The sequence below is a fragment of the Branchiostoma floridae genome, chromosome 11 (genome assembly GCF_000003815.2).
Source record: "Branchiostoma floridae strain S238N-H82 chromosome 11, Bfl_VNyyK, whole genome shotgun sequence".
Classification (NCBI taxonomy): Eukaryota; Metazoa; Chordata; class Leptocardii; order Amphioxiformes; family Branchiostomatidae; genus Branchiostoma; species Branchiostoma floridae.
The window spans coordinates 19,136,428-19,153,175 of NC_049989.1; the positions used below are offsets into that span (position 1 = coordinate 19,136,428).

At 40.2% G+C, this 16,748-nt stretch overlaps 2 protein-coding genes across 4 annotated transcripts in view; one reads left to right on the plus strand and one right to left on the minus strand.

Annotated features, from left to right (window-relative positions):
* Positions 1–80: 80 nt before the first annotated feature.
* LOC118425325 lies at positions 81–11,532 on the minus strand. Its single transcript, XM_035834133.1, has 21 exons — positions 11,450–11,532; positions 10,998–11,113; positions 10,567–10,690; positions 10,121–10,243; positions 9,877–9,950; positions 9,376–9,478; positions 9,015–9,147; positions 8,403–8,505; positions 7,899–7,986; positions 7,203–7,331; positions 6,694–6,859; positions 6,403–6,518; positions 6,179–6,274; positions 5,691–5,863; positions 5,206–5,398; positions 3,289–3,461; positions 2,672–2,791; positions 2,242–2,321; positions 1,869–2,009; positions 454–544; positions 81–146 (listed from the first exon to the last, which is right to left on the minus strand). The coding sequence occupies exons 1-21, from the start codon at positions 11,511–11,513 to the stop codon at positions 81–83; spliced, it is 2,472 nt and encodes an 823-aa protein (XP_035690026.1). The 5' UTR covers positions 11,514–11,532.
* A 3,176-nt stretch (positions 11,533–14,708) lies between these two features.
* LOC118425477 (zinc finger protein 41-like) overlaps positions 14,709–16,748 on the plus strand; it is a 10,121-nt gene continuing 8,081 nt past the window's right edge. For all 3 annotated transcript variants that reach the window (XM_035834328.1, XM_035834329.1, XM_035834330.1), the window contains exon 1: positions 14,709–14,760. The gene's annotated coding sequence lies outside the window, so the exon portion shown is untranslated. The remainder of the gene's footprint in view (positions 14,761–16,748) is intronic.

Consider the following 16,748-nt stretch of genomic DNA (forward strand, 5'->3'; position numbering starts at 1 on the left):
CGTCATTTAGATGGACCATTATAGTACAGGATTTATCCAGAATGACGTCACCAGACCTTGTCCTGACGCCATATGGGGTATCACACCGAAGTGACTTGTGCCCCTGACTGCATCACTGCCATTGGTGCATTAAAGCAGAAAAATCCCTTTAGAAAAGACAAAAGAATATAACAAAGATGTTTTATACCCCGCAACCCAAGGATCATTACATCTGGTTTGGTATATCTCATATGACAAAACCGATGATAGCTACATTTAGCTCACACACAAAGCAATTCTGTTATATTCGTTTAAGCGTATTCGGGTTAGTAGATTAATTGATCACAGCTATCTTTTAGTCTTTTATAGGCGTTTCAACGACTTGTCTGTCGTTTCATCGGTGCATAATTATGTTGTGAATGAAATTAAAAAAAAAAAACTTGAATTATACAATAAGCGCATAGGGTATCTCACATTGGGATCCACCTCCAGCTGTTCTCTGATAGCCGTGGCGCCAGGTCTGTTCTTCTCGTTAAACTTCCAGCACTGCAGCATCAGCTGGTATCTGTGTGAGAGGAAGCAAATCTTATGTTCATCTCACCACATAGTAATCTCCGCCAATGCTATTTTCTGTTTTTGCGTTTGTATGCGTGTATGTTTGTGGATGGACAGCGGAACTAGAGAGGGTTTGGGTGGATTGTATTGATATTCAATATGTAGGGAAGTCTTGGTGAGATCTTGAAATGATCAGATTTTGGCACCCTAGCAGCTTGATACAGTACTGCAGCGGGGCTTCCGGTTTTGACCATGACATCTCGAATTTTGGACTTGCTATGTTCGTACTTTTTTAAGTAGTAGATACGAGGGGGGTTCAATAAGTTCTTGGCCTCACCAAGAAATAACAAGCACAACTCAGATTTTCAGGCACAACTTCATAGTATGAAGTCTTTTATCAATATCCTCCAAATTACAAATCATTGGAGTCATTACTTTCCAGGCATTCGTTTTTTCTAAATTAGAAGGTAAGTGGGGAGAAAAAGAAGGGTGAAGTGTGATCAGACAATTTGACCTCACACCTCAGGTTGCAGATCAATTGTCCACCTTTTTTTTTTCGTTATCCCTTACCTAACGTTACTGGGTGTCGCCTGCAACATGATGATCACAATAATTTGAATTTTGGTACACATTTATATAAGACTTTATACATGTACGTGGGGTTATCAATAAGTCCCCGACTTTACCGAGAAAAAATAAGCACAGCTCAGATTTCGAAGCATAGATGTCAAGTATAAAGTCTTATATAAATATGTACCAAAATTCAAATTAGTGTGATCATTACTTTGCAGGCGACACCCAGTAACGTTAGGTGAGGGAGAAGGAAAAAAACGTGGACAATTGACCTGACCTGAGTGTGTGGGTCAATTTGCGCTGCTGGAAGTTAGAAACCCAATTCTTTTTGCTTGAAATAGGAAGAGAATCATTATCAAACATTTTGACAACGTCTTTTGTTAATTTATGGCATGGGAAACTAGACCCACACATGTCTGATCACAATTCACACAACTTTTTTCTCGCCACTTACTTTCTAATTTAGGAAAAACGAATGCCTGGAAAGTAATGACTCCAATGATTTGAAATTTGGAGGATATTGATAAAAGACTTCATACTATGAAGTTGTGCCTGAAAATCTGAGTTGTGCTTGTTATTTCTTGGTGAGGCCAAGAACTTATTGAACCCCCCTCGTAGCTCTTGAGTGGTGGATAGCTCTCGATCGTCATAGTGCAAGGAGGTTAAAGAGACTTCATTGGATCTTGTAAGCCAATGAATGATGAGTACAGACTTTTAAAAATTTGTCCTTTTTTTCTCCAGTGAACAAACTCCAGACGTACCTTTCCTCTGTACACAGCTGGGGTCTGGGGAGTCTGAAGTGGTTTTGCAGAGCATCGTACAGTCTGTCTGCACCTTCCATCCCAGGGTACGGCGTGCGGCCCAGCTGCGCCACCTCCCACAACAGGACCCCGAAAGACCACCTGGGAAGTAAAAGTCACCTGTCACTGTTTTAAAAGGAGAATGGTACAATATAGCAGAGGTTTGATGCTGCCTGTCTTGTCATTTTCTTTTACTTCTTCATGTAACAAGTTCTGCTTAAGTATCACGAGGATGGGGGCACGGATTATTGCAGCTGCCGGTTAGGTCCACTCTCTTATGTTGCGTGGAAAAAAGGGCAAAAATACAAACTATCTGCAGCAAAGATTTACTCACACGTCGCTCTTGTCTGTGAACAAAGCCTCATTCTTCAGGCCCTCCGGCGCCATCCACTTCAGAGGCAGGAGTTCGCTGTTCTAGATAATAAACGGACGGGAGTGGTGATCAGTATTTTATTTTTCTTAGACAGCTAACGAAATTTTTCTGCCATTTTTCGATTGTATGCTTTAAAAGATTTCTATATTAGTAAACATATGTATTTCTTACAAGATTGCAGGTTCGGCAGATGAGTAATACCAAGACTTCATTCGACCAGGACTAGTCAAAACTATCAAGCAAGGAACCGTCCAGGGCTAGGGAGGAAGAGAGAGAGGTGGCCAACGAAAAAGATGGGAGGGTGAAAAAAAATGGTTGCCATAGCATCTGTAGTGGTCCAACGGTCAAATAGTTAGCCTGAGGGACAGATGAGATGATATGTCCGACCTACCCTGTCCTGCCGATGGTACCCCACAGCGTACATGTCCCGGGCCAGCCCGAAGTCCGCGATCTTGGCGGTTCCCTTCCCACAGATCAGGATGTTACGGGCTGCGATGTCTCGGTGAACAAGCTGGGTACAAAAAATCGGAGCTTTTTTGTTGAGATTGATTTTACAGTTTCCTTGAGCAAGAAGATGGCCGAAATCTTATTGTTGACACTGAGGCCCAGAACAAAAAAAAAACCTTTGTTATTTTGTACACGTGAAAGCCTTAATGTTATTTATATAGTTTCTGTCAGTAATCATATAAGGCGGCCTTTGTAATATCCACAGCCTAGCTTGAAAGCCTTGGCTGTGCGTCCTGAGTAGCCCAAATCATGAATGATTCATTGTAAACACATTGTAAAGTTTGAATGCCGTTGGACTTCGCAAACAAGGGCAACGGATTGTCTGCCCTATGAAGGATTGAATTCACAACCAACAACCATTTACAGATTAACTTTAGCCTGTGTTTGTGATTTGGGACGGCCATTACGATATAAGAATAAATACAGATCACATTCCGTGACTGGGCTATGATCTTTATTTATGGTACTTAGCTTCAAAAAATGTTGTTAATGGTTTCTCACCCTCCTGCTTGCCAGATGCTCCAGACCGGAGCACACTTCCACCATCATGTTCTCGAAGATGTGCCGTTTGTTGACCAGAACGGTCCTGTTGAGTTTGGACTCCGCACGTAACGTCCACAGCAGGTGCAGGAGACTCCCGTGTTCGGCATATTCCAGCACCAATTCGAGCGGACCTATAGGGAAAAATGTTCATGATGATGACTATACTACATTTAGCTCGAGAGCTCGACATGTCTGGACACCTGTGCCTGTCTCATTGAACCAGAACAAGTATATTAAAGTTTTATTTATGAGCCACTGTCTGAAATAGGATTTTTTTCTAACTAGACAGCTGGTATTTGCAAACAAATATGTAATGTTAACCTTACATCGTTATTTATTCTTACTCAATACCTATATATCACATTCTTACTCAATACCTATATATCACATTCTTACTCAATACCTATATATCATATTTATACATATATCAACCAGTTGTAGTTTGCTAGTTACAACATGTAATCGAACATCACAGGATATCTGCTACTTTACCAGTAACCACGGTGACAACCGTCTAGTCCAGGTAATTAGCCATATTCATTTTGTTCGTTTTGTTTTCATTCAAGTGGTTTAAGTCAAATAAATTATCCCTAAATATAGACAAAACAAATTTCATCATTTTCACAGGAAGAAATAAGAAATACAGTAAAGAAATGGCAAAGTTACACATAGATAATAAACCCATTAAACAGGTAAGCAACGCACGGTTTTTAGGAGTCGTTATAGATGAAAAACTCACGTGGAAGTTTCACATAGACATCATTTGTAAGAAAATTGCTAAGAATATTGGTATCATAAGAAAAGTCGCAAACTGCCTATCTCGTAAAATATTTATGACTCTTTACTACAGCTTGATATACCCCTACTTAACATACTGCAATATAATCTGGGCTAGTACTTACACTACCTCATTAAAACCACTGCACCTACTACAAAAACGTTTTGTTAGAATTGCATCAAACGCCTCTTTTATAGCAAACTCAGCAACTTTTTTTCACAATCTGAAGATTTTGACACTATACGACATAAACAAATTGCAGTCAGCCATTTTCGTCCATAAAGTTATTCACAATAATTCTTTCTTACCAGTCCTATATAAAGACATTTTTAAGTACAACGCAGATATTCACAATCACAGTACAAGGCAGCAAAACAGTCTTAGACCTATCAAAACAAAATCGAACCTAACACAATTTACTATAATGTTTAGAGGCCCATCCATATGGAACACTCTAAGTCTTTCCCTACGAAATTGTCAGTCGCTTTCCATTTTCAAGAAACGTATGAAAAACAACCTTATAGAGAAGCCAACTATTTACTCCTGATTTGTTTTTTTTTCCTTGTTTTTGATCATGTTATGCTCAATTATCATTTAGTATTATACCGTGTATTTGGTGCTCCTTTAACCTGTTTGTTTGCAGTCTTTGCACCCATTGTCTTGGTTATCTGTATTTGCTTTCATTTTGTTTTGCTAGCATGATTAATTGTATGATTTTGACTAATTTCTTTATGATCTGTTGATCATGTTTAGTTTTGTCTTATTTCAGTTTTTGATGTTAAGATTAATTGTAACGTTGTGTATGATCACTGAGTTATATTATTTTCACTTGGTTTATTATTGTTCGATGTATAATCTTCATGACCATTTAATTGTATCATGATTTGTATATTTTGACGGGGGGAGAGTTTGTATAAGCCACATGGCTTTTTTCTCCCCCCTTGCACGTTCTGTTGTATTCTATAATTTTCTGTATGTATCATTTTTTAAAGTGCAAAATAAAATCAATCAATCAATCATTTAAGAAGAAGAAACGGAGAGAAAACAATCCGTGAAGGTAAACGTAAGGAATAACAGAAGGAATGGCAGAAGACTACCTTTTAACTTCTTGACGGCGACCACTTCATTATCTCTATCAGGGTGTGCGAGCGTTGCCTTGACTACGTGACCAAAAGCGCCCTCTCCCAGGAGCTGTTGGACCTGCAGCCTATCCCTGTCGATCTCCCTTTCTTTCAGTAACTCGATGTCGATACTACTTGATAAGGAACTTTCTGCAAGTGGCATCACGGCCTGAAAATGAAATGGTGATGTATTGTGATTTACTGACTTCAATAGTCTGAAACGTAATATTTAGATTTCAGGCAGTGAGCGTAACGGTTAAAAATATTGTATCATTTTGTTTGAATGAATGAATGAATGAAAGAAGGAAGGAAGGAAGGGAGGAATGAAGGAAGGAAGGAAAATATTAGAACCTATCAAATAAAGATGAAAATACCATACTCTTTAGGGATGTAAATTTGTCTAATTGCTTTTTATCAAATGGTTGGTCCAAAGCAAGAGTATGTTTGTCATCGAAACGAACCTTTAAATTCTGTTCCAGTTGAAAGACTTCTGGATCGTCGATGTTTCCCACCCGCTGCCTCTTCTTGTGTCTGTGGAGCAGGAAGATGGCGCCGAGCAGGAGGAGAGTCAGTCCGGCTGCGGCCAGACTGACGGCCAGTAGTGTCGTCTGGGATCCTGCAGTGTATTCAGAGACTGCAACAGGAGGTCAGCCTTTTTACATCGTAGGTAGTTAACAAATTAATACACTCTGTACTAATGTACTTAATGCACTCTGTATGTATGGCGTTTCGTGATGCAGTTCCCATCAAAACTGCGACACCAGAAATATATTTTATGATTAATGATACCACTGGGGTTGGTATATTGTGCATGACTGCAAACGTTAATTGAAAAACACAGAACTTGTTGTTTATTGCTATTGCTTTAAAAGGTTTTCGTTCGGATTGAGGTGATTTTATGTATAAAGACGCAATTCTATGTAAGTAATGTACTGTTAAAAAGACTGACCTGGTCCTGCACACCCCAGAAGCCGGTCACACGTAGCCTGTCCGGTACAGTTACAGACCTGGTCACATCGCTCGCCGTAAAAGTTATCTTGGCAACCTGAAATGTTTCAACACAGTGTCTCATTATTATTGGCTCTCGCAATACAAGTATGATGGCAATTTCATATACATTATTACACAGGATACATCTAAAAAGTTGACAATATAAAGTAAAAGTGACAGCACCTGCTATTGTTATATTCACTGTGTCGTAATATTCATCTCCACTCATGCTGAGAGCCTCACAGGTCCACAGACCTTCATACGCAGGCACCAGGGAGTTGACGTGTAGAACAGAAGAGCTGGCAGGAAAGAAGGGACAGAAGAATCAGACATCCGGAAAAATAACTATGGCCATCATCTACGTTCTTTATCATCTATTCTTTCAAGTGATGAAAATGCGACATTTTTCTGTTCACTTACAAGATTAAAACAAAAGGATTGTGATTAGTTTAAAAAAGACGTAAGATGACGCACTTGCTGCTGTTCGTTACATTCAACAGAGTTTTGTTCCCATCCTGAGAGAACCACGTGATGTTGGTCACTTCAAAACTGTAGGCTGTGCAGGTGAGCTGCAGTTCCTGTCCGTATCGCAAGTCTGACAGGTCACTGGTAGAAGTACTGATGAGTACTTCTGGGTATTCTATAAATAGGGAGAACAATTGTTGTTATTGTAAGGTTGCACAAAATGATAGTATTACATCATGTGGGAGAAAAAAGGGCAGAGATACGATGTAGCCGAGACATATAAGTGTTTTATCAGTCGAAGGGCTACCACGCGCTCTTCAAAAACGACCCTTTATCTAAATACTTATATTTTTTGAGTGGGAGCTGGGATTCTTATCTCCTTTAAGAATTGGGAATCTCCCAACAGGTGGGAAGTTATATTCCTCTGTTGTCTAACCCCATATGAAAGCAAATCGCAATGGAGAAAACGATGAAGGTTTGATGAAGGTTTGAGGTCTTTGCGTTTGGCTGCTCCTCACCTGTGTTGCAGTTCTTTCCTGTCCAGCCAGGGGCGCACCTGCACGCACCGTTGAAACTGTGACACATTGCTCCGTTGTAACACCGACAACGCTCCGCACAGAACCGCCCGAACCGGCCGATGGGGCAGGCTAAATAAGGGAGAAATGGTTTTGATAGATAACTGTCCCGTCAGGAAATCACAGGTCTACTTATTTACCTAATGATAAAATCTACTATTAATGTGTACCTACTCGTCTAGGTCCCTTCATCATCATCATCCTCGTCGCATGTCAGTGTTTACTGTTTAATTATGATTGGTATGGGAACAGGCAAGTACCAATATTTCATATCACACACAAGCACGCTATTTATTGGTGGGGGTGGGGGGAAGACGAAGTAATAATAGAATTAGACATATACATTTACAGTCATATACTCTCACACCAACATAACACTTTTTCTTCATATCTCAGATATATAATCCCCGGATGATCCAATCAGGGGTAAAAGTGGAGGGATGGTACCCCAGGACTTCGCACGCACGCACGCAAATACACGCACGCACACACACACACGCACACACACACACGCCCACACGCCCACACACATACACACACATACACAAACATGTGCACGCACACACGCACATACACACACACACACGCACGCACACACACACTCACACGCACGCACACAACCAAACACGCTTCACTTACCTGTCACAATGACTTCAGTCCTAAACTCCTCGCCATTAGTTGTACAGCTGATTTTATTCATGTCAGTGTTCCATACTAACCGTCCTACCTGGACATGCATGAGTAAATCTTTGTTAGAACAAAACAAAACAAAACGAATTCTTTTCTACAAGCTTGACTTGTGTCTTGGCGTTAGGAAGCATTTTATTAACGTACGAGATATAGCGAAAGACAGATGGATAAATACAGTTTATGGAAAGAATTAATAAGAACTATATTATTGTTTTAGCTAAAATAACGTAAATGGATGATTACACTAATTTTTTCACATTGAAAATTTTGTGTGGGTAATATAATATATTTCCTTCATGGGAGAGAAAAAAATCAGCTTTGCGAAAATTTATGTCATTGTAAGCAACCTATTCATAAAGGGCAAATACAGAGCACCGTAAACGTCTTATCATCAACATAATCGACTTGTGTAGAGAAAAGTTTACTATTTACATGTAAGAAGAAGAAATATACCTTGACATTGTAATACGTGTACTTTACGACGGCAATATTTCTCTCCCATGGGTAGTCGTACATGTAGAAGGGGATCCATGGCCAGTCGTCAAGTGGATATGTTCTGCGGTATAGCCGCCATAAGAAAGAAAAAAACAAGGTTCGTCATCATCCCTGGCAACCTCAAAATGCAATGTGGCGAGATATAGGGACACGAGATTTACCAGCTATGTAAAACTTCGAGCGAGCTCGCCGGAGTGAGTGTGCGAGTGTTCTCCATTCAGTCTTACCTCTTTAATATGGGACCAAAAGCCACCCTGCAGGATTACACTATGGTGCACTGAGCATCTCCAGGGTGCAGGAGTACAGTCTCAGGATGGGATGCTTTCAAAACAACAGCTAGAACACCTATATTTTTGAACCCCTTACGTAAGCAGGTCTGGTGTACATGTTCGTTCAATGAAATTGCAATCATAATAATTTGGATATCTTTGGATAAGTTTTCTAATGACATTCAATACAGTGAAAACGGAGATATGGTCAGCTGAAATTAATATTCCAAATTTGTTGTGCCGAGTTCAGATAGACAGAGAGAGAGAGAAATAAATAAATAGATAGATAGATATAAATTACCCAATTTTTCGCATATACAGCTCGCCCCCTGCCATGGTGCTATTATTGATTGGGTCACAGCTTAGCTCGGTGTCTGGCGTTAATTCAAAATCAAGGACTCCTTCTTGGATAGCAAGGTAGAACTCGAAGGTATCTGGTGGAAAAAAATAACCGTTAGGTCCACTTAGAACGTACGGCGATGATGTTATATTAGAATGTGATGAAACACTAACTTCTGAATCAAATGTCTTACAACTACTAGTATACACTACTGTTCCGGCAGCATTTTGTGCAATTGATACATTTCATCATTTTATAGGTATAGATAGGATGAGCTAACAAGCGAAATGGTGGTTAGTAACAAGAAAAGTGAACTACTCACAGCCAAACGTAATCGGGCTTCTCTTGTCAGTTGTGTAGGCGTACGGATAGATTCCTCTAACGTTGGTGAAGGGCCAGTCAAAAATCTCCAGCTGAACAAAATTCTGAATACAACAGAGGCATTACATTATAATATGATTTAGGACAATCAGCTGATTCTGATGATAAATAGGAAAAAGCCATGCACTATCAAACAGCATTCTATCGATTTCATCATAAAGCAATAAGTACAGAATCAAATGTTGTAATCTTCACAATAACAGCTTAATCCTTTCGTCATTAATCTTAACAATGTATAAAAGAAAAAAATACAAAGAAGCTGAAGTAAAAAGTAGTTTTGGCCAAATTCAATAAAATATGATTTTAACGATTGCAGCTGACTGAAAGTTAGTACCATTGTCGGAAACGCAAAACTCATTTTTGATTGCTACTTGGCCACTCTATATTGCCTATATCTTGTATAGTGAGACGAAACACACACTGCTTTAAATGGTGTTTTTACCGAGACTGAACGATTGCTAAATGTCTTTTCTGTTTGCGGGACGAACGTATCTTCATCAAACACCGGCTCATCCTCTGCAGAAAAGAACAGAAAGGCATAAGGTTTAATTATTTACTGTGTTGCTGGTTGTTCACAATAAGTTTACCACATATATTTATTTCGGTTGTGAAATATCCGCGGAGGTAGTTATGACTCGAGTTTTTTTGTACTTATGTTTGATATGCCAGATGTAGCTTCAACTCACCCACTTCCCTTGTGGTAAATGCGAGGCTGAACTGGGTCCGTGAAGCTAGACGACGTGTTAAAACAGCGTATAGCTTGTTGCCGGTACTAGCCGTGGATAAGTGTAAATGTCCTAAGTCAGGTACTGAATAGAGAAAAGTAACACAAAACGTGTAAAACGAAAGGTAGCATTTGCATCCAAATGATAATGGATAATGGTCTAGCTTACCAAACTACTGCTTTTTGTATTCTTCTTAGAGTCACGCGTGTTCTTACATACGGTGACCAGCCCTTACGCTCTGTCCTACCACTTGCTACATAATGTAACACCACATGTAACAAAGGATGTCTGCTAGCTAACCAGTAGCCATGGTGATAGCTGTCTGGTCCAGGTCTTTGAACTTATTTGTGTGGAAAGGAAGACAAATATTAGTAGTTAAACTAGTGACAGTAAAAGGGAATACTTACGAGGCTGGTCTCCACAAAAGCTGTCGAGGACCTCGCTGTTTGTAGAACCTCCGTCGTAGAACGTCAAAACGTCAGAAGTACAGCTGTCTGTACCTCGGCGGAAACCCATGGTATCGAAATTGAGCTGAGATGGACAATGATATTTAATACCAGTGCTTATCTATGCATTACCAGTGCTTATCTATGCATTGGCATTTTACAGAGCAATGACACCAATAGTTGTAATTCGAAATCTTCTTTTGAACACAAACGCTATCTGTGGTCTTAGAACCTATGATATGGCTTTGATATTTTATTCATATTTTCTTTACAACGGGCACATAAACATATTTACGAGTCCTACCAAAAAACAAAAGCAACGTCAAGAATATATTACCGTAAACGTCCACTTCTTATGAAATTAAACACAGATTGAACCAAGCTTTAGTTACCAGTATTATCCTGCCCACGTCAGTAGTGATGTCCCACTCACAGGGGTATGACGTCACGTCAGTGAAACTTGATATGTAGCCTCGTTTTCCGGTGAGGTGGTGCAAACATCCGGAAGCTGGTGGGGGGGGGGGATTACAGATGATTACAATACATTGTTAGCTATGATGACACATAAAATGATTTCAGTTTTCGGACTTTTCAACAAAAATCGTCCATTTACTACTTTTCGTTACTTGATTCATTTACAACAGTCTCGTTTCAAAATACATTGAGCAATGAAGACGAAATCCACGTTCACATACCTACCGTCTGACTGCCAAGGGTGATGTAGCAGGAGGATAACATGCTAAGTCGGACATTTCTTTGGCCTGAATAGGTAACTAATTTACGACTTCGAACATAAAATTGTGGCTGATTCTCTGTTATCATTGATACATAAATGTGTACTCACCACTACATGTATGGCAGCAGAGTAGAAAGAATAAACCAATTGCAGCATCAAATTTGCCAATCATCTTGAGAGCATCTGCACGCCTCCTGAAATGAAAGATTTAGATTAGAACAATACACTCCCAATTTCATTCTGTCGGGACTCTGTATGCATATCTTCCACCCAAACGTAAACCACGAGGACCCCAGACATTCGTGATGAAAAAAAAAAAAATGGTACTTCAAGTTCAGCACATTGCACCGTAGCGTAGGATAACTAAAATACCATCCAATGTTTCCCCCAAAACAGAGCAATTTCTTGACTCTATTTACATGTCTAGTGGCGTTGGTGTGACGTAACTGGTACAGCATTAGGCTCGGGATCTAGAGGTCCCGAGTTCGATACCCACCTTGCCCCGACGTTGTGCCCTTGGGAAAGGCGAATTTCCATTACGGTTGAGTGACGCCTACGATCCTCTTTGGCTAATCTAACTGTGTGCCAAAACACACCACGGATTTGGCGAGTCAATGTGCAAACATCTGCACATTGACTTCCCAGCAAGAACCGTTAAAAAATTACATGTCTATCAGGCAGTGAATTTTGTTTGTTTGTTTGTTTGTTTGTTTTATTGGGATCTCCATTAGCGGTTCGAAGTTCATAATGGGAACGTGCTGCTGCAAGCTCGACTGAAAAACCGTTATTCAAACCGCAGGTGCCAATCTGCAAAGGTGCACAATAAAGGGATATTGGCCATGGTGTCGTCGCGGTTGACTTCAGCACGTCAATGTGAAGTCAGCCTTTGTACGATGTCGCATACTGTGACGACTGCTACCCCTTATCTCTTTCTTTCTCCTGTTCATTTTGTAGGCTCAACCACACAAAACTTGGCTGGTGACTTCATGTAAATGACCTCTCCCTCCCTTTTCTCAGCTCACCCCCCCCCCCCCCCCACGCACACACACAAACGATCTCTCTCTCTCTCTCTGCACAATTAAACACATACATACAAACGGATATTATCAAACACAAAAATAAAGGGTGCGATACCTGCACGCCCCACACCGTGACAATAACAAGAGCTCTATCATACACCAAAACATAATTAGACCAAGAACTTGATTAGACTCGCCTGTTCGTCGTGCCAATCTGAAGAAGGAAGTACGAACATTTGTTTCCGCCAACCTTTATATTGGCAGTACACTATTTGGTTAATTATTACAAAAACAGTACAATACAATAGGTGGTACAGGTGTAAAGGTCTAGATTTATGTGAGCGATGAGTTGATAAACTGTGATGAGTACAGGTGTCCCTTGTCTAACGCTTTCACCACGGGGCATTGCCCCCTCTACCCTCCAGAAAAATATGACAGTCATCTTTCCGAAATCCTGATAAAAAATGTAGTCACCGCTATGCAAACATTGCGTCATTGGCACAAATAGCAACATGACGTAGTGCGGTCTTTGGTGGGGGAAGTCCGGCAATACAACCCGTTACCTCACCTGGTGTATAAACATGAGGGTCTGTATGGGGTGATCCGTGATCTTCAATTATGTATAGTCTATCCCTCTTTACTGCCTTTTAGTTGAATCATGGGCAATAGCCCTCAGAATTGTTGTTGACAAAATGATCACTCAATCAAGCATGGGTATTTAAGGGGATTAAGCCCAAACTGAGTTTGCCTTTGTTTTTGCACTGTTGTCACGGCCTCCCTCATCATCAATAAGTCTTGACTCGTTTTATCATATGTAAGCCCGATACAGTGCTACGTTGTACCCCATGCCAAGACAGATATATCCAATATGGTATTATGGATATATCCAATATGGCTCCCACCATGCCGTGGGGAGATCTCAGGTAGAGAGACTCGGTCTAGTAACAGGCTCCAGACTCTGAAAGCGAACACTACTCGTTTCAAGAGAAGCCCGATTAACTATATGGTTTCCCTGCTAAACGATGACTCTGTGTGAATAGTTTTTAGATTGCTTAATGGTGTTAGTCGGTAGAATGCCTGTTTTAATGATGACAATATGTATTTTATTGCAATTGTAAATGTAAATGTGCCTATCAATTCAGCCTTAGGGCTGCTATCTGGGTCATGTAACGTTATACCTTAAACTAGATTGCCTATACTGTTAGCTTAGCTTAGCTTAGATGTTAGTTTCTTACAATAGTACTTAACTTGAGTTTATAATCCCCATGAAGAATGACATACATTTTACGTTAAGTTGTCGCGCAATAAAGTTCTTCTTTTTTTACCTTCATAGCTGGCAATGTTAACATCTATTATCATAATACCGGTACGTTTACGACGATTTCTCTAGCCATACTGATTTGACAAATTGTCAACGCATCATTTTCTCCAGTTACATGTTACTGTTATAGGTTACCCTTGCCACTTCTTCTGTGTAACTTTTCTGCCATTCTTGTCGTGCTAAAAGCGTAATATTGTAATTGTAACACGCCGCGGAATTATACGTCGAACGGGCGCGTGGTTGGGAGGGGGTAAAAAATACCGGTAGGAAGAAACACGGCACAATTAACTGCCGCTATGTCCATTTTATACATCCTCTGATGTTCCTTCCTTTTCTGTCAGTAAATGCATAAAACATAAACCTGCATGAGCATACAAAATGTCATGAGAAAACGGACGTATACTGTCAAGAATTTTCATTTAACTTCTGTCCGTCACAAACGCTTCACTGCTAGCGTAGATATAAAAATGGCGGGAAAATGGCTGCGTACGTTCAATTTTGCCCATTCAGTCGTAGATCCGGGCTATCATGCAACGGTTTTTCACACTTTTACATGAGTTGTAGGTCACCAACAGAAATTCAAGATTGTTGTTGAATCATGTTCGTCTTGTGCCGTGAGAATGTGTAATTATGATCTATAAATTTGGCAATAAATGTGACAGTGTGTTCGTCCCACGACGAGCTGCCTACCCCGAAAAAGATACTGAAAACTTTTGGCCTTGTTGTGTTCGAATGCATTGTTATCTATGCTTTGTAAATGATGTATTGGACACCTAGATGTCTAAAGTGTGCAAAGCTCAGAAATAACTATTGTTGCATGTGTAGATCTCTTTAAGTTCCAGTATCTTTAATCTACCGGTATAAGTCTTACTACCGGTATTATGCCAATGCATGTTATATACTGAACACATAATGTATGTTCTATGTTCGTGAGACATAAGTCACCATCGCCCGTAGTAACCAAGGGATTAAACTAAAGCGTTAAGCGGCGATATATTTTTGTTGCTGTATCAGGTTAATGACCTCTGACCTTTTCCCGATTAGTCGCCATTTTGGTAGCTGTCATTTAATTTTTTCCGGCGGTGTACTAAGCTTGGATGAGTTCTTACGGTATGTCCGGGAAAAAACGGTATAGTAAAGCCGCGATGCGTTATATCAGCCTAAAAAATGGTTCCCCGTTCTTGGAAGGGGTTAATAAATCACGAGGAACTATTTTTGAAAGCTGGACCGCAGTTAGAAGTCATGTAATTACGCCTGAAAGTTGACCAATTTTCAGCGTTTTAGCGGTGCGTTTCGCTATTGTATTCGAGACGAGTTACGCACTGCATGGGGTTTTCCGTTACCGGGTTATAGGACAAGGATCAACTGCTTCCGGGTCAACCATACCAATAGTGTAGTGTTGTTGCACTATCACCTAAGTCGGTGATATGGCAGTCACTTTAACACATTTAATGGATTACTGTACTCTTGAGGTTGTTTTTACATATCATACTACAATGTAGAGGCTTTTCGTTATGAGGGAGGTTTATAAATACGGAATACGGATAGAACAGTGCCATACTACAGGTGTGTAAAAAAAAAGGGACAGTCTGTGCCAATGTCGAAGCTTTCCCGGCTATCAAGGCAAGTTTATACGGATGGAACAGAGACTTTCTACAATAAAGATTAGCACAGTTCTTGTCCTGTCGAGATTTTATGTTACTAAGGGAAGTGTATCAGATACAAATGTGCCATACTACAGGTGTGTCAAAAAAATTGACACAGTTGTGCCAATGCCGAAGATATGCGTTCTTAAGAGAGGTTTGTATGGATCAAACAGAGACTTTCTACATGTGTATCATATAGAATGAAACTGTTCTTGTCCTGTCGGGATTTTACGTTTTTGAGGGAGGTTTATTCAAATAAAACAGTTACATATACAGGTGTATCAAATATTTGACAGAGTTGTGCGAATCGAACATTTGCGTTCTGAAGGGAGGTTTATACGGATGAAACAGAAACTTTCTACATGTGTATCATATAGAATGACACTGTTCTTGTCCTGTTGAGATGTTACGTCATTATTCGGATAGAACAGTGCCATGCTACAGGTGTGTCTAAACAAATTGACACAGTTGCGCAAATGCCGAAGATTTCCGTTGTATCTGTACCTGTACCGGTATCTGTATCTGTACCCGGTACCTGTTTGTACGGATGAAACAGAGACTATTCACATGTGTATCATATAGAATGACACTGTTCTTGTCCTGTTGAGATTTTACGTTATTGAGAGAGATTTATTCCGATAGAACAGTGCCATACTACAGGTGTGTCAAAACAAACTGACACAGTTGCCCCACTGCTTAAGATTCGCGTTCTGAAGGGAGATTTATACGGATGGAACAGCGACTTTCTACATGTGTATCAAATAGTATTACACTGTTCTTGTCCTGTCGAGATTTGACGTATTAAGGGAGTTTTATTCGGATAGAACAGTGCCATACTACAGCTGTGTCAAAACAAATTGACACAGTCGCGCCAATGCCTAAGATTTGCGTTCTGAAGGGAAATTTATACGGATGGAACAGCGACTTTCTACATGTGCACCATATAGTATTACACTGTTCTTGTCCTGTCTAGATTTGACGTTGTTGAGGGAGGTTTATGCGGATAGAACAGTGCCATTCTACAGGTGTGTCAAAACAAATTGACACAGTCGCACCAATGCCGAAGATTTGCGTTCTGAAGGGAGGTTTATACGGATGGAACAGCGACTTTCTACATGTGTATCATATAGAATGACACTGTTATTTTCTTGTCGAGATTTGACGTTATTGAGGGAGGTTTATGCGGATAGAACAGTGCCATACTACAGGTGTGTCAAAACAAATTGACACAGTCGCGCCAATGCCGAAGATTTGCGTTCTGAAGGGAAATTTATACGGATGGAACAGCAACTTTCTACATGTGTATCATATAGTATTACACTGTTCTTGTCCTGTCGAGATTTGACGTTATTGAGGGAGGTTTATTCCGATAGAACAGTGCCATACTACAGGTGTCCAAGTGGAAAGACACATTGGCGCGG